The sequence below is a fragment of the Mauremys mutica genome, chromosome 1 (genome assembly GCF_020497125.1).
Source record: "Mauremys mutica isolate MM-2020 ecotype Southern chromosome 1, ASM2049712v1, whole genome shotgun sequence".
In the NCBI taxonomy this organism is placed as follows: domain Eukaryota; kingdom Metazoa; phylum Chordata; order Testudines; family Geoemydidae; genus Mauremys; species Mauremys mutica.
In genome coordinates, this window is record NC_059072.1 from 319,114,411 (window position 1) to 319,125,307 (window position 10,897).

At 41.4% G+C, this 10,897-nt stretch overlaps 1 protein-coding gene across 1 annotated transcript in view; it reads left to right on the forward strand.

Annotated features, from left to right (window-relative positions):
- Nucleotides 1-10,643, forward strand: part of FLT1 (fms related receptor tyrosine kinase 1) — a 152,947-nt gene extending 142,304 nt beyond the window's left edge. The window contains exons 26-30 of the mRNA XM_045016817.1: nt 789-894; nt 990-1,132; nt 1,885-1,969; nt 4,222-4,313; nt 8,333-10,643. Of these exons, the coding sequence (XP_044872752.1) occupies nt 789-894; nt 990-1,132; nt 1,885-1,969; nt 4,222-4,313; nt 8,333-8,534 (628 nt within the window). The 3' untranslated portion in view covers nt 8,535-10,643. The remainder of the gene's footprint in view (nt 1-788; nt 895-989; nt 1,133-1,884; nt 1,970-4,221; nt 4,314-8,332) is intronic.
- Nucleotides 10,644-10,897: the final 254 nt, after the last annotated feature.

The following is a 10,897-nucleotide window of genomic DNA, read 5'->3' on the forward strand; positions in this document are numbered from 1 at the left end:
AGAAGTCATAACATACTAGGCCTTTAAAAAAAAAACTTTGATCATGTCAGTTCTGGATGAATCACAGAAATCAGGAAGCACTTTCAGTCTGCATGTCTGTCATTTGGGGAAAGCACAGACATCAGATGTATCGTGTCTTCCCTCTGCAAAAGGAAATAGAATGAAGGTTTTTATGGTGCCTTGTCCACATCCCCCATACTGAGATCATCAACAGGACTCTAAATAGCAACAGTTACAAAAAATGGCAGAAGGCGGAGCAAAAGGATACACACCAGACTTGATCCTCTCTGGAAGTGTAACCTACTGGCTAATTTTATTATCCTACTGACACTTAAGAACTTTTTTGTTGTTTCAAATATTTTATTGCAGGAAGGAAAACTAGACTTGACCAATACAAGGAAGTGAGATATTCATATGAGTCATCTTACGGTGCCTTCCATTACCAGATAATAAATGCTCCATACCATGGTTTAAAGCTGTGCTAGGAATAAAAAAATATCTTTTAGGAGCTGTTGGTTAAATTATCCTCTGATTGCCCCCAAGGAGGAGTCTTTTTCTGAAGATTGTCTCTTTTCTTTTCAATAATAGTCCCTGGTAATGCCAGACATCTTCCTTGTTAAAATGCAGAAATCCTTCTGGCTTTTCCAGATTAATGCATTATGAGGAACAATAATTAAATCCAGTGACATGACACTACCATAAAAAACCTGGAGCTGTTTGATATGCCCCGGTGAGGAACATATTGTGCGTTACCACAAAATGTACTCATTTTGTTTTTATTTTCCCAGGTATCAAATCATGTTGGACTGTTGGCATGGGAACCCCAATGAACGACCAAGATTTTCTCAACTGGTGGAAAGGTTAGGCGATCTGCTTCAAGCAAATGTGCAACAGGTACAGAACTAAATGGCATCAATATGTTACTATACATACACTAGCTATAACCTGGACTGTCTTTACTGTAATTAAATATATTTTTGTGGTTTTAGGATGGCAAAGACTATATCCCTTTGAATACTATATTTACAGCAGATAGCAGATTTGCATATTCAAGTCCCACCTCAATCAACTCTAATTTGAGTGAAGATATTTCAGTTCCAAAATCAAACTGTGAAAACACTGAAAATGTTGGGTAAGAGAAAAAATACAAAGATGTTTTTCTTTATATTAACTATGTAGAGGAAACATCTCCTCAGGCATGGTTTGGATTAGGATGAGAAAACAATTAAAAATCACCCTGAACTTTCTGCCATCTCCATGACCTGACTCAAAACTTTACTTTTTTAAAATAAGATCATCCTTAATTGCTCTCTTCCTCTATGCATTCCGAAATGGCATCTGGTCCTTCCCTGCCTCTCCATGAATCTCGCACTACCTCTGTATAACCCTCCAATAGGTGCCCCCGCTACATTCCTTCCCATCACCATCTGCCACTAATTTGAAATTCTACATGCTCTGGAGTGTGCAGTGCATTCTGGGGTAGATAACCCCCACATTATCAGTTGTGGATGAGGGCCAGCAGAGGCTGCTAGAGCTTCTGAGCTCAGTAATGAAATCTTCAAAGCTAAGGGAGTGATATATGGACATGGTCACACAGAGAGGTATCTACTGGTAGATTGTGGGGAGGGGAGAGATGATAAAAGACCTAGTGAAGAGGGAAAAGGGGAAGCCTTCCTACAGGGCCACTGAGTGTTAATGAGTGTTTACATACAATGGGTTTCGTGTGTAAACCATTTAGCTGTCAAACAAGTTAATACATTTTAAAATATTAAAATGAAAGAACAGTCCCTATTTATGCACAACTCATTTTATTGCATAGCTGATGAGGTTTCCTAAAAAAAAACCCTTTTGATGATATCTGTCTTCTGCTTGTTTATTGAATAGATACATAAACACCTTCAAAATGAAGCTACCCCAGAGGGTAAATACCTTTGAAGAGCTTTCGCCCAAGGATACCTTTGTATTTGATGTAAGTGATACTCAGCCTAAGTACAATGAACAGTTTGTTCTTTATTCATATATTTACATTTACTTTTTTGTAAAAGGGGCATTTAGTTTGTCCATGTGTCTGTGCAGTACAGCATTATCTGCTCTTAGAAGTTAGGTTGTTTATAAACAATATTGTAATAGGCGAAGATCTGAAGAAAGCAAAATGAAGAGCAGAATGGACCACTGAGTTCCATAACAAGGGCTGCAACCACCTTCTACTTTGATATGAAGGTGTAGTCAACAGAGACTAGAGAATCTGGCGTCCTGTGTTCCATCTTCATCTGAGCAGCCTGACCATGCAGAGTGGGATTTCTAGTTTTGTGGTTGCACTTCTGTATCAGTAAAGAAGAGAGCAACTGAATTCTACTCCATTTTAGACAAGCTTGCTAGGAGCCTGGTAAGGTGGCAATGTGTCTCTCTCTGAGGCAATGTTTGCCTACCCCCCTCCCTAATTTATTAGGCCTTGTGGAGTTGTAGAGAGGGAGATGAGAGATGAGAGCAGGGTGAATGAAGAGTACGTATATGAATTAAACCAAACCTTTGAAATGTTTAGGGGATGGACTGAGGTTCAGCTCCGCGCTCAGGTTTGCCATATCAATTCCCCCATTCCTGCTGCTGCTGTCCCATGGACTGGCCGCACGGGTGGCTGACCAACGTGTTGGATTGCTGGAAACACAGCTGGACGCTTATGTAATGATGCTGGTTCTGGCGTGACCCAACTGAGAGTGCCAATTCAGGACAAATTGCTTAAACAAGGCAGTTACAGCCCAAGGCTGTAGAAGCAGCAAAGAATCCTGTGGCACCTTATAGACTAACAGACGTTTTGCAGCATGAGCTTTCGTGTTTACCCACTTCTTTGGATGCACTTCTTCTTGCATCCGAAGAAGTGGGTATTCACCCACGAAAGCTCATGCTGCAAAACGTCTGTTAGTCTATAAGGTGCCACAGGATTCTTTGCTGCTTCTACAGAACCACACTAACATGGCTACTCCTCTGATACTTGAGCCCAAGGCTGGGGTTTTTCCACCTCTAAGGCAAACCAAACCAGCCAGACAAAGAGGACTTTGGTCTCACCCCACTGGCCAACCACAAGTCACACAAGCAATTCCTTTAGACACTCCAGTTTCCCAGTATCACCACCAGTGCCACTCATTATGGGGATGAATGGTTATGAAAACCAATGCCCCTGTAAAACAAAAAGGTTCTCCCAATTCCAATGGACCAAGCCCCAGACCCAGGTCAGTATACAAATCAGATCTTACCCACAAATCACGCTGTTGCCAATCCTTTAGCATCTAAAATCTAAAGGTTTATTCATAAAAGGAAAAGGATATAGATGAGAGCAAAGATTGGTTAAATGGAATCAATTACATACAGTAATGGCAAAGTTCTTGGTTCAGGCTTGTAGCAATGATAGAATAAACTGCAGGTTCAAATCAAGTCTCTGGAGTACATCCACAGCTGGGATGGGTCATTAATCCTTTGTATAAAGCTTCCATTTGTACCTCCAGAGGTAAGAAGCAGGATTAAAGACAAGATGGAGATAAGGCATCAGCCTTTCATAGTCTTTTCCTGGTGTAAGAACATCTCTTTGTTCTTACTGTGGAAAATTACAGCAAAACGGAGTCTGGAGTCACATGGGCAAGTTCCTGCATACTTTGCTGAGTTACAAGGTGTAGCTGCCGTCTCTCAATGGGTCAATTGTATAGCTGATGGTCTTCAATGGGCCATCAAGCAGGCTAGGCAGAGCTGACACCAACTTGTCTGGGGTGTCACCCAGAAGCACGGCATAATTTTGAAATACAGACAGTATAGAGCCAATACTTATAACTTTAAATACAAAAATGACAGCTGCATACAGACAGCATAATCATAACCAGCAAACCATAACCTTGTCTTAGACACCCTATTTGACCCCCTTTATACAAGATTTTGTGCCACTATAGAACTTTGGTTGCAACCATGTTCTATATGGTCCCAGTTCAAATCAATAATGTGACAGCTTCGTAGGTGTTTTTGTTTAAAACGTTGCAGCCATGTTGGGTTCATGTGTTCATTATAGCCACACAATGGGTACCCATTTTCAAAAGTAACATAGGCACTCAGAAGCCCAGGTCTCATGGAAAATCAACTCCTAAGTTGCTTTTGAAAATTTGACCCAAGAAGAATGTGATTCTTTTAAAAATTAACTTTTTTTCATTAAATGCCTAATAGGCTTTTAATCTTTTCCAGGATTATCAGGCAGACAGTGGGATGGTGTTGGCTTCAGAAGAACTGAAACACTTTACTTGGACAGAGAGCAAACAAATGCAAACGCTTTTTGGGTCTGTGTTTCATGCCTCTTTCTTGTTCTTTACACACGCACACACACAAAAAATATCAAAGAGGGTCTTGCATGTTTTTGTGCTGAATCACACTTGCCAGAACAGTCTGACACTCTGTAAATCATTTTGCTGGTGATCATGCTGTGTGACTGGTTTATTTATTCAGTACCCGGGACCAGATCATCCAGGAACCTGACAGTAAATTACAAAAGTCACCTAGATGCATTTGCGCTGCCCTCATGTCCTAGTTCTATATCTGATGGACCAGGTGAGGTGACTAATCCCAGACTGTGGTAGATGGCTGCAGGAAACAAATTCCAAAGATCAGGGCTTTTTGCTGAGAATGACTTGCTGTTGGTCCTGGAAGTTCTCAGGAGACACCAAATGCACCCAGCAGATATTCATCTAACAATGCTTGTTTTTGCCCTTCTCTTACATGAATCAGCTAAGCATAACCCATTTAAGAGCCACAGGCTCAGGATGCTCAAGTGGCAACTTTACAATAGATGGATGTGAGGGCCTCATTTCTCTTCCTGCTTTTAAGCACTTTAATATATTGGCCACCTTCCTCTGCCTAATTCCTGACAGCTGCCTGAGAGGGGAACAAGGGCTGTCTATTAAATGTACTGTACTAACATGACCTAGCTCTAGACGAGGAATGTTTATTTTCTCAGTTATGGTCGGTGGTTCCTCAGTTCCAGGGCCGTTATGAGACTGAAAGTCTCCGACCGGTTTCAGTTCCCAGGTTAAGGCCAGCTCACAGTATGGAGGCTGCCCTGACCCGAGTGATCATTCATCTTGTGCTGCCAATAAGTTACAGCCATCATGCCATCTTAATTGTGCTCAACTGGTCACACTGAAGACTGTGGTGTATTGTATGGGGGATCTGAGCAACTGCAGATGATAAAGTTCTTGGTCAAAATCTAAAATGATTTGCTTATAGGAAAATGTCATTGATTAGCTATATTACTTTAGCTGAATGTGTGCGTGCGTGTGTACATACACACAGAGAATACTGAGTGGAAAGGTTCTATTGGCAAGAATTAGAAATGGAAGAATCACTTATGAATGCTAAAGCCAAGGGCTATGCAAGTCATCCTAATAAAGTGGCCATAAAATCTTGATAACTGAACCAATCCCTCATATGTTCTGCCCATGGATGTGTGTTACAGATTTAAAAAAAAATGTAAAGCACTCATTTTGAGATGATTTCTTGTACCCTTGCAATTGAAAAGCCATACATATGGACTGTGCAGGGCTCATAGAACAAAATGACTCTAAAAATGACCTAAAATAGTTTTTCTTTAAACAGACATGCCATTTGTAAAGTCTGATATCTTGTGGTATTCCAGGGCAGCAGCAAGTGCTACTTGTCTCTGTGAAGCCTAGAAATCTCCCTTCTTTAATGGCATAAAGCTCTTGTTTCTAAGACTACGATTGGTGCAAGGCTGTGTATTGTTCTTCAGGACAGTCATTTTGCAAAGAAGTTACAGTTGCAGAAGAAAAGGGAATGTCTTGGTGGCAAACTGACTTTTTAGAAATCGTGGCTGTTAGGAGAATGTGAGAATAAGTCCTAAAGGGAGCTAGATTAGTTAGCAGAGAACAGGTGAGGTGGTCAAAAGCAATTTGATGACAATTTGTAACAGTGTTATGTTGGAAGATGTTACTAGCTGCCATCAAGCGGGTCTTCAATATATAAACAATCACAGACCTGATTAAAGCTGCTGGATGTGCTAAAATACCCCTTTCCTTCAGGCTAAATGGAAGGAACAATTAAATGCCACTTTATGTAGTGATAGCTGGAAACAATAGGAAGTTACTGCCCAAGGCACTGGGCCACATGGTGAAGCCTGAGCAGGGCAAGCCATGTGATCTGAGGAGTTTCCCTAGGACTGGTGGTAAACACAGGAGCTAGGGGATTGGTTGCAGGGTGTGCTTGAGAGGCAGAAAATGGGGGATAAGCCAGCAGACAGCAAGAGAAATGGTCAAAAGCATGGCCCTGAGAAGGCACAGAGAGAGAGAGCTCCGTGGAGATGGAACTGATCAGAGGGGGCAGACGTGGAGATAAACAGCAGGTACTTTCCTTGCTTTCTGTTTCCTACTGTGTTCAGAAAATAGGACTTTGTGTACAGTCTTTGTAAATAAATAGGATTGCATCAAAGGAATATTTGATTCCATCATTAATTTCTCCTCCTAATAGCTACAACTTTGCAAGGCCTCAAATATTGGCTAACAACTCAGGTCAAAAGGGGAAACTGTAGGGTCATACTATACTGGTCACATGTGTGTTGAAGGTCTTGGACTCATAAGTGCAGTAACAGAAAGAAAAAATGGAGTCCATTAGAGATATAGAAAAATAAATTCTTTTGATTTAAGACTTCCAAGGATACATGGGCATTTAGAGCACAAGACTCCACTACCAGCTTCAGAAGAAATAAGTGTGCCTTTATAAAGGCCTCCCTAAGAGGTTGGAAACCTTCTAACTACAAGCTTTTAACTGGAATTCTCTAGCTCTCAAGACTCGAGCAGCTAAAATTCCAAGCCAGAGAAAGCAGCTCACCTAAAATAAGTTTCTAAGCTAAAATAAACTTTGAGCCATATTAAACTCCCAAATTGGAATAAACTCCTCAGAGCTAAAACAGAGACCTTTATTGGATTAAACCTCCCAAACTAGCATGTCCCTCAGAACCAAAACAAGCCCTTCCCTAGGCAAAAACCCAGCATAGCCCCAACCTCTCCGGATAGGAACACACTCCCTCTCCAGACTAATCTTCCAGAATGGAGTGAATGCCTCATCTCTGAAGGAAGATTTATAGTTCCGTAGCTCCACCCCCTAACAGGTTCTGGCCAATTAGCCCTCTTCACCTGACTCAAAATGGTGTCTGAGCACCAACAGACAGAATTTTGTGACTATCTTTTCCCCAGGCAAAAATACCTAGGGCTTTATTGTTTATAGTAAAGGTAATTAGTTGGAGGAGCTTAGTCTTGGCAGGGGTTTGTTCGAGCCCTCATGGGCTATTTCAGCTGAGGAGTTTAATGTAATTCAGAAATGTATGATAGCTTAGAAGTTACCAATGCTTATGGCTAATGTAAGTCTTGTAATATTTGATGCTTTTCCTAATGTCCTAGACCCTGGGTCATACAGATATGCTGGAATATTTGCTTTCATTTTTTTTTTTTTTTTGGTAAAGGTAAAGAATCCTTACAGTTGTAGGGAGAAGATACTTGAAAATTTAACCCTTAAAGATGTAAAAGCCAGAAAAAGAACTTCCTTTAGAAGTTTAGGGGCATCAGGCAGTAGGGGTTCCATAGCACCTTGGGAACATGGCCCTTGGAAAGCATATGTCCTATGGCTCAAAATGTAAGAATTTGTAGAATCTAACAGGAGCTGTTGCCCCTCAGCTCCCCAAATAAGAAATGCCTTGTGCTACATACAGAGGTTTTGATGCTTCATTTTTCTTTCAATGATCTTATTGCCTAAATACAAATTTAAAAGCTTCCTAAAAGCTCTAACCAGTGCCTGGCAGGTTTCTTCCGAGGGAATCTAGCGTGGTAGCTGGGAGGGGGGAGTGCATGAGTACTTAGAAACTTACTCTTTTAATTCTTGAAATAACCCTGTTGAGCCCTGACCATTTGAAATAAGGTTACCGGAGGGTAAGGACACAAAATAAGAAAACCACCACCTTCCTGGGGATTGGAGGGCTCAGGTGATAGGCTCAGTGTCTTATCACTCTCGTGAACGGTATCACATCAAATGCAGCCCAAGTTAAGAGTGATCAAATGTTATCCCATGATTACATGGTGGTCTAAATGCAGAGCTGGTCCCATGTATTTTGATGATGTGCTTGGGAGGTACAAGTTCCCTTGTGTACACAATCCCAGTCAGTCCCTACAACACCGTGCTCACCACAGCCAATGAATGGGGCTGTTTCCTTCCATGCTGTCTCATTCAATTCACTAAAAATAATCTTAGATACTTTTTCCCCATGCACTGAAAGTGACACTGCTCTGTTTTACAGTCTGAAAGCTGCCAGCAGGAGCAAGGAGTCCGTTCTTTCTGGAATGACCAGGCTGAATTTCTGCAGTTCCAGCTGTGGCCACCTCAGTGAAGCTAGTTGGAGATTTCCTTATGGTAACACAGTGCTGGAAAAAATGAAAGTGTGCCGTTCTCCTCCTCCTGATTACAATTCACTGGGGTTTTATTCCCCCCCACCTGTTTAAGAAGTTCTGTGCAAAGATTCAGATGCGTATTTTAATGTGAACCAGCTTTTTCTAAACACTGTCAGTTCAAAAGCTTCTGCCTGAAACAGCTGCAGTTTGTGTGATCTTAAAAGCTTTCTCTCTACCCGCCCGCCCCCAACCAGGCATTGACAAACTCAGATGACCTGCTTTTCTACAGACGGCACAAAGTGTGATGTGTGCATTTAAAATTAAGTAGGGCACCAGTGCTCAGGGCTTAGCTTTCTCAAGTATTGAATCTCTGTAGCTCTCCCAACAGTTAATGGGAGCGACAGGAGCTCTGTACCTTAGATGACTGGTTCCCTAATGTTCATGTAGAAGACCCCACTTCAGTTTCTAGTCCCTTTCAAAGGATGGGAGTCCCATGGAAGCAGCACGCCCTACAGCAAGGGTGGTCTCCTGTCACTTAACATAATCCATTCTCAATTCAGATTCAGGAACAGCTTTGAGATCTGACAACAAGAATACAATGCCACTCTCCTCAGGCAAAAAAAATCAGGGCAGTACAGTACCTTTAATGCTGAGGGAGTCAACAGTGGGCAAGAAACTGTGTGCGATTGTCAAGGTTACACTGCAAGGCCCATTGGAATCTAGGCACAGTGGACTGAGAGGTCCCAATGCAGTAGTGAGGGGAAAGCAAGTGGGAGAAAACAAGTCTACCTGCGTGGGAGTGGGAGAAAGGGCCCACTTCCTGGAGCTCAGGATGTACAGCCTCTGCTTATAGAAGTTTGAGGGAGGATTAATGCCTTGATGAGCATGGCATTCTGGTAGATCAGGGCTTAGATTTAATCCATTCTTAGACCATAAGAGATCTGAAGGCCTCCCTGGACCCAGGAATTTCTACACACACCACAAAATGCAGTTGTCAAGAATACATAGAAATGAAAAATCTGGGACTGAAATAATGAAAATTACAGATTAAATAGAAGCTTTATCAAGCTTGATGGGGCACTAATTCAAGCAAATCTTCTTGAAGGTTGCACTTTGTCTTCCCAAGAATGTGCACTGGAAATTATTTTAACTAGAGATAATTTAAACCAAGTATTGTCTACACTACCTACTGGACCATCTGACATATTGTACTGATTGCTGACTGATTCCCTTAACTAACAATATGCCAGAATGGCCAATAAGCTCTGCATGTTGCTAAATTGAACAAATGTTTATTAGATGCCTTGCAAGGGTTCCTAACCCGTAACTCACCATATAATCCTTTGGGAAGCTATGGTGACTCTTCTATACATGCACAGTTGACTTTCAAATTTACTTAACAGTGTTGGTATACAGCAGCAAAAGTATTTGTTAGTAATTTGCACCAGACATTATGTATATTGACTATGAAGAGAAACAGATGGTCTTAGTTTTAAAAGCTGTAAAGATGCACTATCCCTTCATCTTTGTATGCAATATTCATGTAAAAAAGGCCTTCGATAAAGCTTACCCTATTAAAGGTTGGGAGAAGGAGAAAATCCCCTTCCCGCAATTTGAGGAAAAGCAGCCCTGTACAGAGCCCTAGAGTGAGCTGTGTGCAGTAGGCTATTGAAAAATGCTCTGGATACACTTCAGCTGGCATCCATCCTAACTCAGGGGACCATTCATTCTAACTATGACCCATTTGCTTGGTCTCTTACTGGTGGAGCAGAATTTATCTTGATCCATACCTATGGGTGATCCACAAAATGTTTCCCCCTTTCAATCCACCCAAAATAATTATTCAGGGATAGTGCATCTCTAGAGGAGTGTGTTGCACACTGTACATTTATAAATATGCTTTTTGTGCATAAATATTTAAGAAAACTGGAATATTAAGATTACTTTTATATGAACTTTACTAAAAATGTCTTTGGATGTGAATAACTCACACTTACGTCTTACATTTATCTTTTTATATCAAATGTATTTTAATTGCTAAATTCACATAATAAACAAGTTCTGAATTTTGCTTGGTTAATTAACTGAATATATGGGTCAAAGCTTCCTGGAAAAGATATCTCTTACCATTAGACACAACAATTTAGACATCTCTGTGGAGATAGTGCCCCAGATTTGCTCACAGCTGAGTGGTCACATGGGAAGACACAGTCACTGCCTGTAGGAGTTCACAGTCTTGCAAGGCAAAAAGCAGATTCACGGGGAGGGTGATGGACACATGCAGTGTTCCTAATGTTTTGTGTGAATAAAGTGAAATGCATTGAATACATTGACCCTGACTGATTACCTATACCTAGTTAGAGGCCCAGTGGAGCTCTCTGCTCATACAAGGATGGCAAGCTCTCTCCTTTTTCCTCCTCTCCCACAAACCAGTGGAATCCCCTTGCATCTGGGGGAAGGGAAGGGACAATGAT